Below are 20,954 nucleotides of genomic sequence, written 5' to 3' on the forward strand. Positions count from 1 at the left end.
TGGATGAGTCCTTGAAAATTTTCTAGGCTTCTCTCTTGACATCTTCAATTGTTTACCAGCCCTATTCCTTTTGGTTGAGGCCCCCAACTTCTTAGGGCCTTTTTTGAAATTTCCTAAAGATCCACTTTCTTTAAAAATCTTTAGCATACCCCACCAAACTTTAGACTTAGTCTTTAGACTTGATGGTCCCAGGTTTTCTAGGCTGCACCCATCAAAGTTAAGTTTAATAAAGCCTTCCTTTGGTGGTTTTCATTCCTTTTGGACCATGGGCTTCTTGAAGGAAGAACCAACTACTATTCCCCAATTCCTTATTATGTCTTCTGTTGAAAAAAGTGTGAAAGCCTCCAAAGGCTTTACCCAATGAACCTTTCTAACTGTAATGCACTCGATTAATATTTCCTTATACCATCTGTTTGGGAAAATGAGGGTACACTTAGTATTGGAAACCAAGAAATAACTAAATGTGACATTTTTCAGTACCTTGGTTCAATAATTCCGAACAAGAGAGAGATTGAGGAGGATATCGCTCATAGAATTAGAGTAGGATGGGTAAAATGGAGGGATGCATCTAGAGTTTTATGTGATAGGTAGATACCACTTAGGTTAAAAGAAATGTTCTTTAAAAGAGGCTGTGTTTGCTATGGATAGATCCAAAGCCCTAGGTCTTGATGGTTTTATGATGGCTTTTTATCAAGACTGCTGGGAAATTTTAAAGGATGACTCGCAGAAGGTGTTTAATGAATTTTTTGGGAGAGGCATTATCAATCTGGGGCTTAACTTCACCTTTATTACCCTCATCCCCAAGAAGTCTGAAGCGTTGCATCCGAAGGACTTTAGGTCTATCAGTCTAATCAATAGCCTGTATAAAATCATTGCTAAGGTGTTATCCAGGACAATTAGGGTTGTGCTTCCTTCTTTGATTTCTCCAATACAAGGAGCCTTTGTTCAGGATAAGCAGATTGTTGGTCAAATCTTAATTGCTAATGAATGTGCTGGGGACATAAGGAAGGAAGGGGTTGGTTTACAAGTTGGACCTGGAGAAGGCTTATGACCTGGTTGATTGGGGTTTTTTGTTGGAAGGAATGAAGAACTTTGGTTTTGGTGATAGGTGGTGTAGATGGATTTCAGGTTGTTTAAAGTCTTGTCATTATTCAATTTTGGTTAATGGAGCTGTAGTGGATCACTTTCTAGCTATTAGGGGAATTAAACAGGGTGACCCCTTATCCCCCTTTCTTTTCACTTTGATTGCGGATGTGCTTGGGAGACTGATTACGAGGGCTAATGACAAAGGTCTAATGAAAGGTTGGAGAATTGGTACAGAGGAGATCCCTGTCACTCATCTTCAGTTTGTGGATGACACAATTTTGTTTAGTGATGGGAGTGATAGGAGATATGTGAGAAGCTTAAAGTGGATTGTCATCTTATTTAAGAAAATGTCGAATTTGTAAGTGAATTGGGATAAGGGTTGTCTTGTGGGTTTGAACATGGAGGATAACCAAGTGTCTGAATGAGCTGATTTGTTGGGTTGTAAGGTGGATTACTTGCCTATGAGCTACTTGGGCTTGCCTTTAGGGGATAATGCAAAGGGGTATAACTTCTGGAACCCAGTGGTTGAGAAGTTCACTAAGCATCTAGCTTCTTGGAAGAAGAGCTATTTCTTCTTGGGGGGTAGGACCACCCTCATTAAGTCCACCCTTGCTAACTTGCCGATTTATTTCATGTCAGTTTTCAGAATTCTTGTTGAGATCAGCAAGAAGCTTGAAAAGTTGATGAGAGATTTTTTATGGAAGCCAGGGGAAGAAAAGAAAGATCATAGAGTTTGCTGGGATATTGTCAGAAGAAGCAAGAGGTTTGGTGGGCTTGGTTTGGGGAATATTCAGGAAGGAATTAGGGCTCTGTTGGCTAAGTGGTTATGGAGATTGCCTATTGAGAAGGACAAGGCGTGGGCTAAGGTGATAGTCAGTATTCACGGGCTTGCGGCTGATGGTTGGGATGCTGGCGTGCTGGCTAGGGCAACAAGAGCTTCTCGTTGGAAGTCTATCCATGCTATCTTGTCTTTATTCCCCGACCACATCAGGTATAACCCTTGCTCTAGTAATTCTATCAAATTTTGGGAGCATATTTGGTTGGATAACACCTCCCTCAAAGAGCTATACCCTTCCGTTTATGCTATCTCTAATTGTAGGGGTGAACCTATCGCTTCCTTTTTGTCTCCTTCTAATTCTACCTCCGGTTTTGGGTGGGCCTTAGAAGAGATCTCCATGACTGTGAGGTTGATAGAGCATTGAAGTTGATTCAAAACCTTGAGAATGTTTATTTAGATCCCTCTCGCATTGACTCTCGGGTCTGGACTCTCTCTCCATTGGGCATCTTGTTCCTCTTTCTTTTTATCTTTATTGAATCCTACTATCCTAGTGACTTTGGGGGCCATCTGTTTCCGACGAAAGAAATCTGGAGTAAGCCTATTCCGCATAAGATTTGGGGCTTCTGCTAGGAAGATTTTTGGGATAGAATTAGTACTTATGAGCTTCTTCAAAGGAAAAGACCTAGTTGCTGCTTGTAAGGTTAATGGTGAGTGTACTCATCACCTACTGATATCCTGTCCCCTTACACTGTCAATTTGGGAATGGTCTTCTTCCTTATTTGGGTGGAGGTGGATCCCCCTGCCAAATGTTCAAAGTCTGTTTGACCCTACCTTTGTTAGCTGGAAAAAGAAGAGGGGAAAAACATTATGGAGATGTTTAAAGGCTGCAGTTTTTTGGACTATTTGGGAACAGAGAAATCAAAGGCTGTTTGAAGGCAAAGAAAGAAGTTTGGATGCTCTAATTGAAGTCATTACAGTTAGGGTGATCCATTGGGTGAAAACTTTAAATCCTTTCGATGGTATTCGCATGGTAGATTTGAGGAGGAAGTGGAGAGAAGTGGCTGAATCTGAGCCATCAAAATAGTTAGTTGTACCTACTTGGTCTCCCCCTACTAATGGTTTCATTAAGCTGAAATTTGATGGTAGCAGTGAAGGAAATCCTGGACCTTCAGGTATTGAGGTGCTTTTAGGGATGAAGATGGCAAAATTGTGGCTCTTTTCTCTGCTCTCATTGGTATTGGGGACTCATTAAGAGCAGAAATCCTTGCTGTGTTGGAAGGAGCCAAGAGAGCCAAAGAACTTAACTTGACTAAGATATTAATTGAAGGGGATTCTAAGCTGGTTATTGGCTGGCTTCAAAAAGAGGAGGAGAGGGGATGATGGGCTTTCATGAATGAGAAAAGGAAATTTAGATACTTGACACAAGGAATGAAGGTCAAGCTGAATTGGGTTAAGAGAGTTTCCAACTCCATGGCTGATGCTTTAGCTAAACAAGAGGTGGGAAGAAACTCTAATTTTTGGGCTATATTGTAATTCATTTTATGGCTTCTATCTGGGGGAGTTAAGAGAGTTTATCTCCTCCTTGTGTCCTCCTTTGGCTTGATAATTAATGAAATTCAGTTTATTGATAAAAAATGTTCTTTAAAACAATTGTAAGACCAGCTACGCTGTATGAAGCAGAGTGTTGGGAAACATGTCCAGAAAATGAATGTGGCAGAAATGTTTGTGCTGAGATGTGTGAGTGGAAAAACTAGAAAGGATAGGATCAGAAATGAAGTCATTTTCAGTAATTTAGGGGTGGCTTCAATTGTGATAAATAGGGGTGCAACTTTGGTGGGCTCAGGTTGGGATTTTTTTAAAAATTTCAATGCAATGTAAAATCTTCAAATCGGGCACTCAACTTCCCTCCCTAGTGATAAAATGAGAGAAAGTAGACAAAAATGTTTTGGTCATGTGCATTGAAGACCATCAGCAACACCTATAAGAAGAAGTGATTTGTTACAAGTTGAAAGGGCTAGAAGAGCAAGGGGTAGACCAAAAGGACATGGGCAGAAGTAGAAATAAATGATTTAAGCACCAATAATTTAACAATGAATATGGCATTAAATAGAACGGACTGGCAAAACAGGGTTCATGTAGCTGACCACATATAGTTGGGATAAGGCTTGGATGATGATGATGATGATCTGTTTGGGCAAACAAAAGAAATAATTGTTACCTGTCATTCAATAGGTCTACCTACAAATTCCTATTATTTTTGCTAATAATTCCTACAATACCCAAAAGCTTCTATTATATTAACATCAAGGTTAGGACTCCATCTTGGCACTTGCTTTATTTCAAGTCAAACTTAACTAGAACTTTTACTTTCTCACCTCCAGTTTCAGTACTTTTATATTTATGATATTTGATCTATCTCCTTTGTTTACGTTATCTTTTTCTTTAAGGGGTGCTTGATGACTGAATTTTTTTTTTTTCTTTTGATAACTAAATTACTTTTGTTGAGATTATGTATTGTGGGTAGGAGCATTATTGTCTTACTATTTTATTTGTATTTTGGGTGTCCATTCAGGGGCATGGATGTAATTTTCATTATTAAGTTAAACATGAACTTTTTAGGTGTAAATGGTAACACACCCTATTCTCCTGAAGCTTTCTTCTCTTTCTCTTCTTCTTCTTCTTCTTCCACACTTTTCATTTACAACTTGGTATCACAGTGGGTTAGGATCTTGGAAGAGCTTCCTTTGCTGACCCTTGAACCTAGGAAGACCTGCTGATGTTGGACCACCACCGGATGACGTTAGTAGTCCGTACAAGTGCCAGCGGAGCGGCAACCCTTGAATCTGGTTCAGTTTAGTGCTCCCTGTTTTCAGGAAGATTTTGGTATGGGTCTCATCTCCATTTGATGCTTCCATGCTTTTTCTTGGCTTTTTCAATAAAAAATTACAGAAAAATGCAGGTTCGACATTTGGGATTTTCTATTCCCATCTGAGGTTGGTTCTTGCTTGAGACCTGTTGCGCTCAGGTTGTTTTACTTTTTTGAAGGTATGAGAAGTGGTTCCACATTTGTCTGAACCCTAGTTTTTCTTTGGGAGATTTTGTTCCCCTCCCATTCTGTTGTAAAACTCTTTTTCTACTTCTTGTTGGCTCCCAACCGAGTGTTGACCTGTTCTGGTTGGTCTATTGTGTGCTGATTGGTTATTGGAGTTCTGTAGGGTTGTCAAATTGCTAGTTCAAGTCTAATGGATTCGCCTAAGGAAGTATAGATGGTTTTTGGAGTGTTCCCAGGCAATGTTGATGCTTCTAGTGGTATGATAACCACTATAAAACTTGATGGAACCAACTTTCTATAGTGGTCTCAATTAGTCAAGCTTACCATTGGAGGAAGGGGTGAGCTAGGATTCATTGCAGGCAAGGAGGTGAAGCTGAAATCTGATGACCCCAAGTTTGCCAAGTGGGAATATGATAATTCATTGGTTATGTCATGGATGGTCTGTTCGATGCAACCACATATTGCTTGCAACTACATGTTCCTCTCCATCGGCAAGGATGCTTGGAATCGTGTTACTGCCACATAACTCCCATGTTAGAAATGCAATTCAAGTCTACCAACTCCAAAGGGAAGCCTACAATATGGCCTAAAAGGCTAATCTCAGACATTGAGGGAGATTTAGAATGTAGTGGTAGAGGGGATAGGAGGAAGGGCCTAAAATGAGGAGATTATGGCCTTTTCATGGGTGTTTTTTCTATTTTGTCTCGATGAAAGTTATTAGCTGGAATGTAAGAGGGTTAAGGAGTGCAAGAAAGAGAAGGGTGATCAAAGACCTACTTCGAAGGGAAAAACCCGATATTGTGCTTTTACAAGAATCCAAAATGATGGAATTAGATGGGAGATGGGTGAGAAGTTTTTGGAGGTCTAGAGGTTTAGGTTGGAGTTCATCTCCTTCTTTGGGAGCCTCGGGGGGGATGGTAACACTGTGGAGGGAGGATGTGGTGGAAGTAGTGGAAGAATTGATAGGCAGATTCTTAGTTTCCATTAAGTGTAAGAATGTAGAGGATGGGTGTGTATGGGTCTTACCCAATGTTTATGGCCCTAATTCCTATAGAGAGAGGAATGAGATGTGGGAGGAACTATATGCAATCAAGGGGCTATGGGATGACCCTTGGTGCCTGGGCGGGGATTTTAATGTCATTAGATTCTCTAATGAAACCAGTAATCCCCAATAGGTAATTACAACAAGCATGAGGAAATTTAATGGTTTTATTGAAGAATGTGAATTGAAGGAAATACCTCTGCTGCAAACCAGTTACACTTGGTCCAACCTTCAGGAAACCCCTTTGTGTTCGAAGTTGGATAGGTTCTTATTTAACCTAGCTTGGGAGAATAGTTTGGAAAACTTGGTTGCTAGAGGGGTCACCTCCGATCACTGTCCTATCCAAATAGGTACTAAGTTTTTTCCTACAGGAACCTTTTAGATTCGGAAATATGTGGCTTACCCATCCAGATTTTGTGAAAAAAGTGAAGGAATGGTGGGGTGAGGAGGAGAGGGGGGTAAGATGGAAGGGGATCAAGTTTCATAAGAAATTAAAAAGGTTGAGAGCCAAAATAAAAGAGTGGAATAAAGATCATTTTGGTAGAATTGAGGAGCAAAAATTGTGCCTAATCTCTCGAATAGAAAACTTGGATGTAAAGGAATCTCAAAATGGGTTGACCGAAGAGGACAAAATGTTAAGGAGACAATTGAAAAAGGATTTGGAAGAGGTGTTACTGAGGGAAGAAATCAGTTGTAGACAAAAATCTAGACACAAGTGGATTAAGGAAGGCGATGGGAACACTAGATTTTTCCATGATTTGGAAAATGGGAGACGAAGAAAGAATCTTGTGACCAAGCTAGAGATAGGAGAGGAGGTGATTACCAACCAGGATGACAACCAGAAAATTTGTGGACTACTTCAAATCGATTTATAGAAGACCTTTGAGTGAGAGAGCAGTCGTGGAAGGGGTGGAATGGCCAATAATTGATGACTGAATGGCAAGGTGGCTGCAAAGGGATTTCGATGAAGAAGAGATTAAGAAAGCTGTCTTTCTAGTGGATAGATCCAAGGCTCCAGGTCCAGATGGCTTTACAATGGGTCTTTATCAAGACTGTTGGGAAGTGTTGAAAGAGGATTTAGTTGAAGTCTTTAAGGAATTTGCAGACGATCACATTATAAGCCCTGGAATCAATTCCACCTTTTTGGCCTTGATACCTAAGAAGAATGATGCCAACCACCCAAAAGATTATAGGCCTATTAGTCTGGTGACAAGCATCTATAAAATTTTGGCTAAAGTGCTCTCGTTGAGGATCAAAATAGTTCTCCCTTCTATCATTAGTGAAACCCATGGGGCTTTCATTCAAGGGTGACAAATAACAGATCAGATCTTAATTGTGAATGAGTGTGTGGAGGAAATGAAAAGGTCTAGGAAGAGAGGTTTCATTTGTAAATTGTATCTTGAAAAGGCCTATAATTTGGTGGGCTGGGAGTTTCTATTAGAGGTTATGTGAAACTGTGGATTTGGGGACAAGTGGTGTAGTTGGATTTTTGGGTGTATCAGTACTTGTCACTACTCTATTCTGGTAAATGGTATGGTGAGGGACTTTTTTCCAGCTTGCAAGGGTGTTAGGCAAGGGGATCCACTCTCACCCTTCCTTTTTACCTTAGTAGCTGATGTGATTAGTAGGATCATTACTAAGGCTGACAGTGAAGATGCCATTAGGGGTTGGAGAATAGGGAGACACTAAGTCCCCGTCACCCACCTTCAGTTTGCATATGACCTAATGATCTTTTGTGAAGGAGGTTTTAGCGAAAAGGTAGAAAACCTAAAGGAGCTAATAAAAGGATTTGAAAGTGTTTCTAATTTGAGAATAAATTTGGAAAAAAGCTGCATAGTGGGTATAAATTTGGAGGTAGGGGAGGTCGAGGCTATTGCGGAGTGTCTTGAGTGTTCCACCTCTGCTTGGCCTATGTTATACTTAGGGCTTCCTTTAGGGGAAAATCATAGGGAGAGTAGATTTTGGACCCAGTGGTAGAAAAGTTTGAGAAGAGATTAGCCTCATGGAAGAGGAATTATGGCTCTTTAGGAGGGAGAATTACCCTAATAAGAGCTACCTTGGCTAACTTACCTACCTATTTTTTGTCTGTATTTAGGATACCAGTTAGGGAAGCTAGGAAACTGGAGAAGTTGAGGTGGTGGGACTTGGGAGGGTAACTGGAAAAAATCAAGCTCTGTTAGGGAAATGGTTGTGGCGATGGCCATTGGAAAGAGAGAGATTATGGCATGAGGTGGTGGGAAGCATTCATGGGATGTCAGAGAATGGATGGGATGCTGGTGTATCAAGGCAGGCTAACCTAGCAGCACCTTGGAAGGCCATTCACAACACCCTTCCTCAATTCCTCAATTTTATCAGGTATGAAGTTTGTTCTGGCAACGCTGTTCATTTTTGGGAGGATATTTGGGTAGGAGACACACCTTTAAAGGATTTGTTCCCTTTGCTATTTTCTGTTTCTTTGTACAAAAAAGAGGTGGTCTCAAAATTTGTCTCACCTTTGGGAACACCCTTAGATCCTACTTGGGATTTTGGGTTTCGTAGAGGACTTAGGGATGATGAAATTGAATCTCTTTCTGTCTTGCTTTGTTGTCTTAATCTGGTTTGTTTGGATCCCTCCAAGCCAGATAAGAGGGTATGGACTCCTAGACCCAATGGAACCTTCACTTGTGCTTCTTTCTTCAAGTCTATCTCTCAACTTTCTACTCACCAACCCTTTCCGTCAAAAGAAATTTGGTGCAGGCCAGTTCCCCCAAAAATGATGGCGTTTTGTTGGGAAGTATTCCATGGGAAAGTATACACTCTAGATAACCTACAAAAGAGAAGACCTTTCCTTTGTATTTCTCCTAATTGGTGTATCCTTTGTAGAGCTCACGGTGAGGATTGTTCCACCTACTAATATCCTGTCCCTTTTCTGCAGAACTTTGGGCTTGGCTACTTTCGTTGTTTGGGAGTAGTTGGAGTCTACCAGCAGAAGTTCACATGCTCTTCAACCATTCTACCTTTTATTGGCCTACAAAAATAGGGAGAATTATGTGGAGATGTGCTCGTGCTGCCTTGATTTGGACTCTTTGGGAAGAAAGGAATGCTAGAATTTTTTAAGAAAAGGAAAGGAGCAGTCAGGAATTGAAAGACTGTGTGCTGAGTAGGGCAATACCTTGGCTGAAGACCTTGGAAATCTTTCATCAATTCTCCTTTAATGACCTTTGGAGAAATTGGTCAGTAGTAGCGAGGTGTTCATCCCTAAAGGACAAATCAATTACAAGCTGGTCTCCTCCATCCGAAGGCTCACTGAAGTTGAACTTTGATGGAAGTAGCTTGGGTAATCCAGGATTATCCGGAATGGGGGGTGCTTTGAGAAATGAGAAGGGAGAGATTTTGTTGCTCTACTCAGGTCCCTTAGGAATTGGGGACTCCATCAGGGCAGAACTATTAGCTGCTGTACAAGGGGTGCAATTTGCAAACCAGCTGGGGGTACAACACCTAACATTCGAGGGGGATTCCAAAGTGGTGGTGGGTTGGTTGAAAAATCCTGAAGAGGCTATGTCGCGTTACAAGAATGAAATGAAGAAATTTAGTTGGTTGACAAGGAATATGTTGGTCACTGTACAGTGGGTGGGGAGATCAGCAAATACTTTGTTAAATGTGTTAGCCAAGCAAGGGGCAAATAGGGAAGAATTGTTTTGGGCTCAGTTGTGATTCTTGCTTTTCTTTCCTAGTTTACTTGTAAGATTCAAGGAGGGGCTGCAGCTCGCGCCTCTCCCTGGGATGTTGTATGAACTCACTCTAAATCTGCTTCTGAATTAATAAATTTATTATCATTGATCAAAAAAAAATTATGCACCAAGGAGAGAGGATTGTGGATATGTACTTCTCTTCATTACAATCTGGGAAAAATGGACCATCTAGAGGCCTTGGAATGGAAAAATCTTGAGGATGGTGAATAGTACTGAAAATATGTTGAGAAGAACCGAGTGTTTGATCTCTTGGCTGTAGAGAGACTGGGCTGAATGGGCCCTATTACTCTTTAATTTTTGTCTTCTTTTATTAGTTATGTTTATGTTAATGGGCCTGTTAACTTCTTTTTATTCCTTATATGTTATGTTTGAGTTTGTTGCCCCATTAAGGGCATCATTGTAATTATGTTCATTAAGATTAAGTTAGTAAAAAGTGACTAGGAGAAAGGAGAGAGAACTGATAGTACTCTCATCTCCTCCATTCTTCTTCTCTCATCTTCTTCCTCTTCTTCTCTTGCCTGGGTCGCCTTTCTTTTGAAACTTTGGAGTGTTTGTTTCCAGACCTGTTTAAGTCAGTCTCTTGATTGACATTACAGTGTCAAACATTTCAGTTGAGCGAGTATTGTAGAAGATCATTTCCTCTAACTAATAAAAGAACATCTTTTCCTTCTCAAATTGTTCACTCTGATGTTGGGGGTCTTCCTCTATGACTTTTGAGAATGGCTACAACTATTTTATTAGTTTTGTTGATGGCTTCTCACGATACACATGGTTATATCCTCTGCATTCATGAGAGAAAGTACCTATTAGGGACTTTCATTGCATGGTGTTCACTGTTCATGCAATTTCATGTTGAAACTCAAATCTTCCAATCTGACAATGTGAACGAGTACTTCAAAAATTTTGATAAAAAAGTGTACTTCAAAAATATTGATAAAAAAAGAGTACTTCAAAATGAGTTCTTTGTCACTTGTAGATCAATCCATAGAAGTTCCCGTTCCAAAACTCCTTAGCTGAATGGAGTTACAGAAAGAAAGAATCAGCACTTGCTGGAAATTGCTCAAGGTTTAATGATCAACATTCATGTTCCCAAGAGATTTTGGATGATTGCAGTTCTGTTAACAGTAGCATATTTAATTACCAGAATGCCATCTTGAGTTTTACATTCTAAGGCTCCTCACTAGTTACTTTTCCTAATCTCCTTTGTTCTCCATTCCCTTACGTGTCTTTGGGTGTTGTTTCTTTGTCCATAATTTATTTCCATCATGTGGTAAACTAGATCCTAAGTCCATTCCTTCCATGTTCTTGGGTTACCCTTTTACTTAAAAGGGTTATAAGTGTGTTGACCCTTTATCCAGGAAATTCTTTGTTTCCGTGGATGTATCATTCTTTGAGAGTTGACCCTATACCCCTGCCTCTCCGTAGGGGGAGAAGCGTAATGGTTTGGAGGAGAGACAAATCCTTCTTCCATCCCTACTAGACCTTAACTCCACTTTGTGTATTCCCATGTAAATGTCCTCGTATGGATCAACCACATTTAGATAGTATGAAGGGATCAAAGGCTACGTAACCAACACCATCATTGGATTACCTAGAGGGAAAATTGGAAGCTAGTACACCTCCTAGTATACCTCCCTCTCAGTCAGGTAACCTTGTCCTTGTTAATTCTTCTGATATTGTTGATATTATTCCTGTGTATAACCTTGATATTTCTATTGCAAAATGTAAAGGTGTGCAAACCTATACTACCAAGTATCCCATAGCCAACTTTACCTCATGTGAAAACCTTTCATCTTCCTTGCATGCTTTTTTGTCTGCTATCTCTAATGCCTTTATTTCCAAGGTTGGTGCAAAAACCTTAACTACCAGAATGGATAGATGCTATGAGGCAAGAGATGGATGATGCCCTTCAAAAGAACAAAACTTGGGAACCTATGGATTTCCCTGTGGGAAAGGAACTAGTAGGGTATATACATGGGTGTTCTTAGTGAAACATCGAGTTGATGGTTCTATTGAAAGGTATAAGGCGAGATTGGTGGTAAGTGTATGGAGTGGACTATGCTAAGGCATTTGCATTAGTTGCTAAGGTGAATTCTATACGTGTACTCCTCTCTTTAGATGCAAACTTTGATTGGGGTCTCCATCATCTAGACATTAAAAATGCCTTCCTCAATGGAAACTTAGAGCAAGAGGTGTACATTATCGAACCCTTGGGTTTCCTTGAAGAGGGAAGTGAGCACAAAGTGTGTAGGTTGAAGAAATCCTTGTATGGGCTAAAACAATCCCCTAGGGCTTGGCTCAACAGATTTAACAAGGTTGTCCACAAATGTGGTTCAAGCAATGCCAGTCAAACCACGCATTATTTGTAAAAACTAAAAAGAGAATGTGAGAAGATTGTTGTCCTCATTCTGTATGCCGATGATATAGTGGTCACTAGGGGTGTCAATTGGACTGGATTTGGTCCAATCCGATCCAGTCCAATGTGACTCCATTATAAATGGACCAGGTCCAATCCAATCCAATGAATGTTCTGGAACAATTTGGACCGGTCCAATTCAATGTCTGGACCGTCCAATCTGTTAAAATTCATTTTGATTTAGATTGGTTTCAACCCAAACCCGGTCCATTGACACATATATTGTTATCTTATATCAATGGACCAGATATTGGCTTAATCCAATCCAATCCAATATAAATTTGTTACAGATGGACCAGGTCCAATCCAATCTAATAAATATTTTGGACGGGATTGGTCCGATCCAATATGCCTTGTTGGTCTGTCCAATCCGTCCAAATTGATTTTGGACTGGATGGGGTCCAATCCAAAACTGGTCCATTGACACCCTTAGAGGTCACAAGCAATTGGGAGTCACAAATTCAGAGGCTAAAGAAGTTCTTAACTTCTAATTTTCAAGTAAAGGATTTTGGTCTTCTTCGGTACTTCCTTGGAATTGAAGTTGCTTGCTTAGAGAAGGGCATCTTTAATTTTTTTGATCAATAACAACATTTCATTACTTAATCACAAAAGTAATTACAGAGAGGAAGATAAACTTTCTTATCTTCCAGAAGGAGCTTAACACTCCCAAGAACAAAAAGGAAAAATTACACTTGTTCCCAAAACATTGACTCCCTCTCGACTCCTTGCTTAGCTAATCCATCCGCAAAGGAGTTAGCTGATCTATTCACCCAGCTAACCTTAACTTCCATCTCTTGAACCAGCCACCTAAACTTCCTCCTCTCGTTACTGTACATCCATAAACTGCTGTTTTCTTTATTCAGCCACCCTACCACCACCTCTGAATCCCCTTCAATGATGAGTTTTCTTATATTCATTTCCTTGGCTCTTTGAACTCCTTCCATAACTGCAAAGATTTCAGCCCTGAGAGAGTCACCCACTCCAATTGGGCCGGAGAACATGGCTGAGACAAGCCCGTTCTCATCCCTAAACACACCTCCAATCCCCGATTGTCCAGGATTCCCCCGACTACTCCCATCAAAGTTCAGTTTTAAGAAGCCAGCCGGTGGGGGAGCCCAGGACACACACAAGATTGCTTTGGTCTGGGTGCAGTTAGCAATCTCACCCCATTTCCTCAACAAATCAACCACCGTGAAATCTGTAAACAGCTCTGAAGATTTCAGCCACTGAACAACCCTTATATGAATCAATTTTCTCAGTTCTTCATTACTTTTTCCTACTTCAGAAAAGATTCTGGAGTTCCTTTCCTCCCATAGGGCCCAACAAACTGCAGCCCTCAAACATCTCCACATGGTCCTTCCCCTTCGGCACCTGAAGAAAGAAGGGGAAAAAAGGCTTTGCAAATTTGAAGGAGGATTCCAACTACACCCAAAAAGGGAAAGAGCCCACGGAAGGGCATCTTTAATTCTTAGAGAAAAAAATGTCTTTAATCTCCTACAGGATATTGGAAAGCTGGGAGCTAAATCAGCAGGCACACCAATAGAGCAGAATCACGGATTGGGAAACAATGAAGGAGATCCCCTTGAGGGTGAAGCAATTCCAGAAACTTATTGGAAGGTTGTTATATCTTTCTATGACATGCCCATTCATTGCTTATGCTACTGGTGTTCTTGGTCAGTATGTGCATGCTCCTAAAACCTCCCATCTTGCAGTTGTAGAAAGGGTTCTTTGGTACTTGAAGAAATACCCTGGAAGGGGACTCTTGCCTGCAAAGCATGATCTTTGAAGAGTTGAAGCCTTTAATGATGCCGACTGGGCAGGCTCTGTGGATGATAGGAAGTCATCTAGTGGCTACTATACTCTTGGAGGAGTAGAAATAAAGAGGTGGTTGCTAGGTCAAGTGTAGAGTCTGAGTATAGAGCCATGTCACATGGTCTGACAGAAGTGTTGTGGATTAAAGTCTCCTGGGAGAGGCAGAGAGCATGGCTTCACAGCAAGTGGCCCCATAATATTGTATTGTTAAAGGCAACTAACAATATAGCTGCTAACCTATTCTCCATGACCAAACCAAGCACATTGAAATTGGTAAGCACTTCGTCCGAGAGAAGATTGAAAGGGAAAAGTGTGTACCCCATATGTTGGAGCAACTTGCAGATGTATTCACAAAGGGTGTTAACTCCTTGTGGCATAGTGAATTATGTAACAAGTTGGGTTGATTGACATCTATAGCCTAACTTGAGAGGGAGCATTGTAATGTGTACTAAACTGCTGCAGGGGTAGTTTAATCCTTTTACTTATTATGTATTCTCTTGTCACTCTAACATAAATAATAGAAAAGGCACCACCAGCCCAACTTTTTGGCCCTTTCGAACTTTCCCTCCTCTCTTATCTTGCTCTCTCCTCTTTCTCTCCTTTCTCCTTGCTTCCCCTCTATCCTCTTGATTATAATGACTACTGGTTATGTGTCTCCTTGCTTTTTCTCTCTTTGCAAAATTTTCTATTATCAACAAAAACAGAGAAACACACCTAAGTAATTAATGAAAAGTACAAAGTATCAAATAAAATGCTGATGAAAATATCAATTGTTTATTATTAAATTTATTATATTCACCTGCCCCTTCTCCACTGGTTGATTATTCTTTTTACTGCAGTAAAGGCAACCCTGAGATGGTGCATTTGTCTGAATGCTTCTTTAGTTGCGTTATCTAGTACCTAAATGTAATTTCAGTTATTGGATCATACATTTTACTGCAGGGTGATAAAAAATGCAAAAATTACTTCAGGGTTGCCTTTAACTTCCAGCCTTACACTGAGATGGTGCATTTGTTTGAATGCTTCTTTAGTTGTGTTATCTAGTACCTAAATGTAATTTCAGTTATTGGATCATACATTTTATTGCAGGGTGATCAAAAATGCAAAAAGTGCCTCAGGGTTGCCTTTAGCTTCCAGCCTTACACTTGCTGAAGGAGAGGTCATCCTAGATGTTGATGGTTGTGTTCCCACTCAACCAGTTCTGCAACATACTGGCATCTCTGCATGGCCTGGTGAGGCATTTGTTTCTCCTGGATCTGGGATGTCTCTTTCTTTCTGACTCCATATCGCTCAGTTTGGAAAGAGTACAAATACAAATATGTACAGTGTAAATACATATAAAATAATACAAAATATAAGGTTTTGCACTCTACATATTTGCATTTGTACTCCTTCCAAACTCAGCCTAAAGATCTTTCCACTAAACTGTTTTCTCCACTTGTTTAGCTTTCTTGCCTTAAGGTAGCTTTCTTGGATAACTGAAGTATGATTTGGCTTGATCTGTTAGATCATGCTGATTGGTCTAATCTATCTTGGCTTCCCTTGTCCAATTTCCACTTGGATCCATGTTTTTTAAAATTGGTATTTCTTCACAATTTATTGATAATTAAAAAAATGGAAAATGTACAAAGATTTGTGCTGTGAACACCTATATCCTTGGCAGCCTATTGATGTAGGACCACTTGCTTTGATGCCAATTGATGTAAGACTTGAATGACCAAAGGATGAGCTTACGAGGGTTAGGATGGATTTAGGATAAAAGACAAAAATTGGTTAAGTTGGAAAAGTTTTAGGGTGTCGAACACAAAAATTATATATTTATCTTAATAAGGTGAAAAAACTTTAAAATAGAAAAAAATAGGTCTATGATGCAATTTTTCTGTGAAATTTCATTGGTAGGGATGTAGGGTTAGAATGGATAGTTGTGACATGCAATTGAATTTGGTTAGGTTGGAGTATGTTTGGCACATAAGGATGAAAATTTTAGACTTGGCATAAAGCTAAATAATTAAGGAATCCTGTGTTCTATGTGGGATTTTGTATGATATTTAAAGGGATGGAAGGATGTAATGATATATGGGGCATCTAAATTTGGTTGGGATTGGAGACAGTTTGGCAAAAAAGATGGAAACAACTAGAATGGGAAGATTTCAAGTTTTAATGAAAATTAAAGGAAAATACACCTAATAGTTCCAATCCTTTGAAATGTTGAATGAATGTCTTTTGACGAAAAACCTACAGTTGTTGACGGAAATGTTTTAAAACTTGGAGGCATGATGCAAGGTGTTTCACTGCCTAGAGGCATAATTCTCACAAACTCAAGGAGGTGTAAGCCTCCTTAAGAGGAGGGGGATGAGGTGGAAGAAGAGGAGGATGAGGAGGAAGAAGAGGAAGGGGAATCTCTTCTTTTTTTTGTTTTTTTTTTTAATTTTATGAAAGATGCCTTGTATTAAGAAGAATGAAGATGCATAATACTAGCTGAAAGATGTCTTGTTCCTTCCCTTCCCTTCCCTTTTCTTTTTTCATTTTTTCCTTATTTTCTTTCTTTTTGCTTTTTCATATGATCCATGCATGAGGCGTGTGAGGCGCATACCTCATGCAAAAGGCGTATGAGGGTGTGCCTCAATTGCCTCAGGGGCATTAGTGTTTCTGGCATATGCTGTTATGGACGCCTTCCTCGGGAAGACGTACCATCGCCGCCGGCAGCAACAGGCCCCGGGCCCACCGCCAGCAGCAGCAAGGATTCAGTTCGGCAACAACAGCCTTATCTAGATTAGATTAGCTCATTTTGCTTGTTCTTATCTTATTGTTCTTATCTCTTATCTTATCTTGTTAATAGCTTATCAGATTAGGATTATCTTAGCTTATCTTATCTTGTTAGTAGCTTATCAGATTAGGATTAGCTTATCTTATCCTTAGCAAGATAAAACTGGAAGTCTCCCTATTCAGCAAGGAGACTCCCTTTGATTAGGACTCTTGTAATCTCCTATTTAAGAAGACCCCATTATTGAATGAGATATCAAATTATTCAGTCAAGAGTGAGTTAGGAGAGTTGGTGATCTCTTGGGCAAATCACCGAAGGTGCCAAGATAGGTTCATCACGAGCAGGAAGGAACAAGGGAAAACAGGAGGTTTTCCCCGTGGACCGACCCGTGACGAGATCCTATTCCCGGGCCCTCAACAACTTGGTATCAGAGCAAGGCGTCATGGGAGATCTGGAGCAGCTACCTTCCAGGGTCCACGACCTCGAGCACCAACTCGTGGAGACCAGCTCCGGAGTTCGTGAGATCAAAGGTGAAGTGCGAGAACTGCGACGACTAATGGAGATGTTTCTTTCCAGCAGGGAAAGGAACTCTGACGGAGGGACAGCAGCTAACGACCGCTGGCCAGACCTGCCGAAGTCTTCCGGCGAACAGCAGTCCGTCGACCATGGAGCAGCCATCATCCCCAAGTACAACAGGCTGGAGTTCCCATCGTACAACGGCAACGGAGACCCCCTAGGCTGGCTGTATCGCTGCGAGCAATTCTTCCGAATCAACGGACAAATGACCAGGACAAGGTAAGCCTAGCCGCCTTTCATTTAATAGAAGAAGCACAACTTTGGTTTTATCGGTTAGAGCAAGAAGAACCCGGGCTCAGTTGGCCCCAGTTTAAATCCTATTGCCTTCTTCGGTTCGGACCCCCATTGACCAGCAACCCACTGGGCGAGCTAATTAACCTTAAACAGACCGGAACAGTTGCTGAATACCAGCGACAGTTCCAAACCCTCCTCGCGAGGGCATCCTCTGTGCGACCAGACTAGCAAGTGGATATGTTCACAGCAGGGTTAGCAGAACCCCTGCAAGTGGATGTCGAGATGCAGAATCCCCCAAATTTGGTCACAGCCATGAACTTAGCCCACGCATTTGAGCGCAAGCTGCAGCTCAGCCGCGGAATTTTTAATGTGGGTCGTCCACCGAACTCGTGGGTGCCCCCAAGACCAGCAGCAACGACCCCCTCTTCTGCTACCAGCTGGGAAATGAAGCCTCCCACGACCACCACCTCTAGAGCAGTGACAAGTACAGGCAGTAACATGGTCACTCCTCCTATCAAGCGCTTGACCAGGGCAGAAATGGCAGAGCACCGAGCGAGAGGTCAATGTTTCAACTGTGATGACCTCTACTCGGCAGGACATAGATGCAAGAGGCTTTTTTGCCTTCTCATAGATGAGAAAGAGGAGGAAGGGGAACCCGTCACGTTCGAACCAGAGATCTCTCTCCATGCGATCACCGGTATTAAAACCTCTAAGACCATGCAGTTACAGGCACAAATCACAGGTTAGCCAGTGCGCATTCTCGTCGATTCAGGGAGCACACACAACTTCATAAGTGAACATGCAGCCCTGCAGTTAAAACTACCAATGGAACTCCGGCCACGACTACAGGTAGCCGTCGCAAATGGTGAAAAAGTTCACAGTCCAGGGATTTGTAAGGACGTCCCAGTACAGGTCAATTCTAAACTAATTCTTGTTGATTTATTTGTACTCTCATTGGATGGGTTCGATATTGTTCTTGGGGTCAAATGGTTAATTACCCTAGGCCCGATTTTGTGGGACTTCAGCGCACTCACCATGACCTTCCACCTGAATGGCAAGCAAGTTTCATGGCACGGTTGTAGGGTTAAAGAAAAGACACCGCAGGTTCATGCACTCCAGACAGAACCGGCAGCCATGGAAAAACTTCTCGCCGAGTTTTCAGATCTGTTCCAAGAACTGAAGGGCCTTCCCCCTTCCCGAGCTTGCGACCATCGTATTCCTTTGGTGGCGGGTTCAGCACCAGTCGTTGTCAGGCCTTATCGCTACCCTCACTTACAGAAGGATGAGATAGAAAAACAATGTACAGCGATGCTGAACCAAGGGATCATATGCAAAAGTCACTCCCCCTTCTCTTCGCCAGTTCTGTTGGTGGCGAAGCAGGATGGAACATGGAGGTCTGTGTTGACTATAGAGAACTCAATGACCGGACGATCAAAGATAAGTTCCCTATTCCCGTTGTGGACGAACTGCTGGACAAGTTGCATGGTGCCCAGTATTTCTCTAAGTTGGACCTTAGGTCCGGATATTTCCAAGTTCGCATGGCTCCCGGTGACGTGAAGAAGACTGCTTTTCGCACCCACCATGGCCACTTCAAATTTTTAGTCATGCCATTCGGACTCTCCAATGCACCATCTACATTTCAGTCACTAATGAACGAGGTATTCCAGCCCCATCTGCGCAAATTTGTTTTAGTTTTCTTTGATGATATCCTCGTTTACAGCAAATCATGGGTAGAGCATGTCCACCATCCGAGGACCGTTTTCGTACTCCTACGCCATCACAGCTTATTCCTGAAACAGTCCAAGTGCTCCTTCGGGGAGCGACAGGTTCTTTACCTCGGCCACATCATCCATGGGCAGGGTGTAACAGTTGATAGTTCCAAGATTCAGGCTATAACAGAATGGCCCAAACCTCAATCCGCCAAGGCCTTACGCGGGTTCCTCGGTTTAACAGGTTACTACTGCAAATTTGTACAGAACTATGGAGTGTTGGCAGCCCCGTTAACCAACCTGTTGAAGAGAAACTCCTTCCGATGGGACGACGCAGCTGATGAAGCTTTTTTGTCACTGCAAAATGCATTGTCTTCAACCCCTGTCCTGCAATTACCTAATTTCGCCCTTGAATTTACAGTCGAGTGCGATGCTTCCAGAGTGGGTATCGGGGCCGTACTACAACAGCAAGGGAACCCGAATGCTTTCTTCAGCCGCAGATTGGCTGACCGGCATCTGAAGCTTCCAGCCTATGAGCGCGAACTAATCGGCCTTGCCCGAGCCATCCAGCACTGGAGGCTGTATTTGTGGGGGCGGTCGTTCATCGTCAAAACTGATCATTACAGCCTCAAATACCTGTTAGAGTAGCATCTCACCACTTCCCCTCAGCAGCATTGGGTTAGCAAACTGCTCGGGTTTGACTTCCGGGTGGAATATAAGGCGGGATCCTCTAATCGCGCAGCTGATGCCTTGTCTAGGCGAGAAGAAGACGCGATGGTTCTATGTAGCATTTCCCAACCTCGGATCTCTCTGTTTGACGACATTAAGAAGGCAGCACCACAGTCCCCGGAATGGTCGCTCTTACTGCAGAAGATCTAGACCGGCATGGCCGACCCCGATTGGTCACTTCACGACGGGTTGGTACTGTATAAGGGACGAGTCCATCTTCCAGCAGACTGCCCGTTGATTCCCACCATCATCACCAGCATCCATAACTCCACCCACGAGGGCATTCAAAAAACACTATACCGTGTCCGGACTGATTTCCATTGGCGAGGTATGAAGACTTCTATTCGAGATTTTGTCCAGAATTGCTCCACATGCCAACAACACAAATGGGAAAACCTACACCCGGCAGGCCTCCTTCAGCCCCTTTCCATCCCATCGCAGATCTGGGCCGACATCTCCATGGACTTCATTGAGGGACTTCCCAAGGTAGGGGGCAAATCAGTTTTCTTTGTGGTAGTCGACCGCTTCTCTAAATACGTGCACTTCATTCCTCTATCACACCCATACAGTGCCACTTCGGTTGCCCTCGCCTTCTTTACACATATCTTTCGCTTACATGGGTTGCCGGAATCCATCGTCAGCGATAGAGACCCGGTATTCACTAGTGCCTTCTGGAAAGAGTTATTTCGACTACACGGCACCACCCTGGCCTACTCATCTGCTTACCGGCCACAAATCGACGGTCAGACGGAAGTGGTTAACCGCACTATCGAGATGTATCTCCGTTGTTTCGTAGGCGATCAACCTCGACGGTGGTTGGAATGGCTTCCTTGGGCCGAGTACTGCTACAACACAGCCTACTATTCCTCCCTCGGCATGACTCCCTTTCGCGTCGTTTACGGCAGGGATCCTCCCCGCTTGCTGTCCTACGAGCCCGGATCTACTCGCTTGGACACAATCGATCACTCCTTACAGGACCGCGACGCCCTCTTCACCGACGTCCGCATTTGCTTACAGTAGGCTCA

General features: G+C 42.2%; 1 protein-coding gene across 5 annotated transcripts in view; it reads left to right on the top strand.

The window, feature by feature from the left end:
• LOC104589907 (polygalacturonase inhibitor (DUF639)) overlaps positions 1 to 20,954 on the top strand; it is a 70,111-nt gene that overhangs the window by 10,563 nt on the left and 38,594 nt on the right. For all 5 annotated transcript variants that reach the window (XM_010248376.3, XM_088903947.1, XM_088903948.1 and 2 more), the window contains exon 5: positions 15,007 to 15,149. In XM_010248376.3, coding sequence (XP_010246678.1) covers positions 15,007 to 15,149 — 143 coding nt within the window. The remainder of the gene's footprint in view (positions 1 to 15,006; positions 15,150 to 20,954) is intronic.

Source organism: Nelumbo nucifera, chromosome 4 (genome assembly GCF_055504915.1).
Source record: "Nelumbo nucifera cultivar China Antique chromosome 4, China Antique-T2T, whole genome shotgun sequence".
Lineage (NCBI taxonomy): Eukaryota > Viridiplantae > Streptophyta > Magnoliopsida > Proteales > Nelumbonaceae > Nelumbo > Nelumbo nucifera.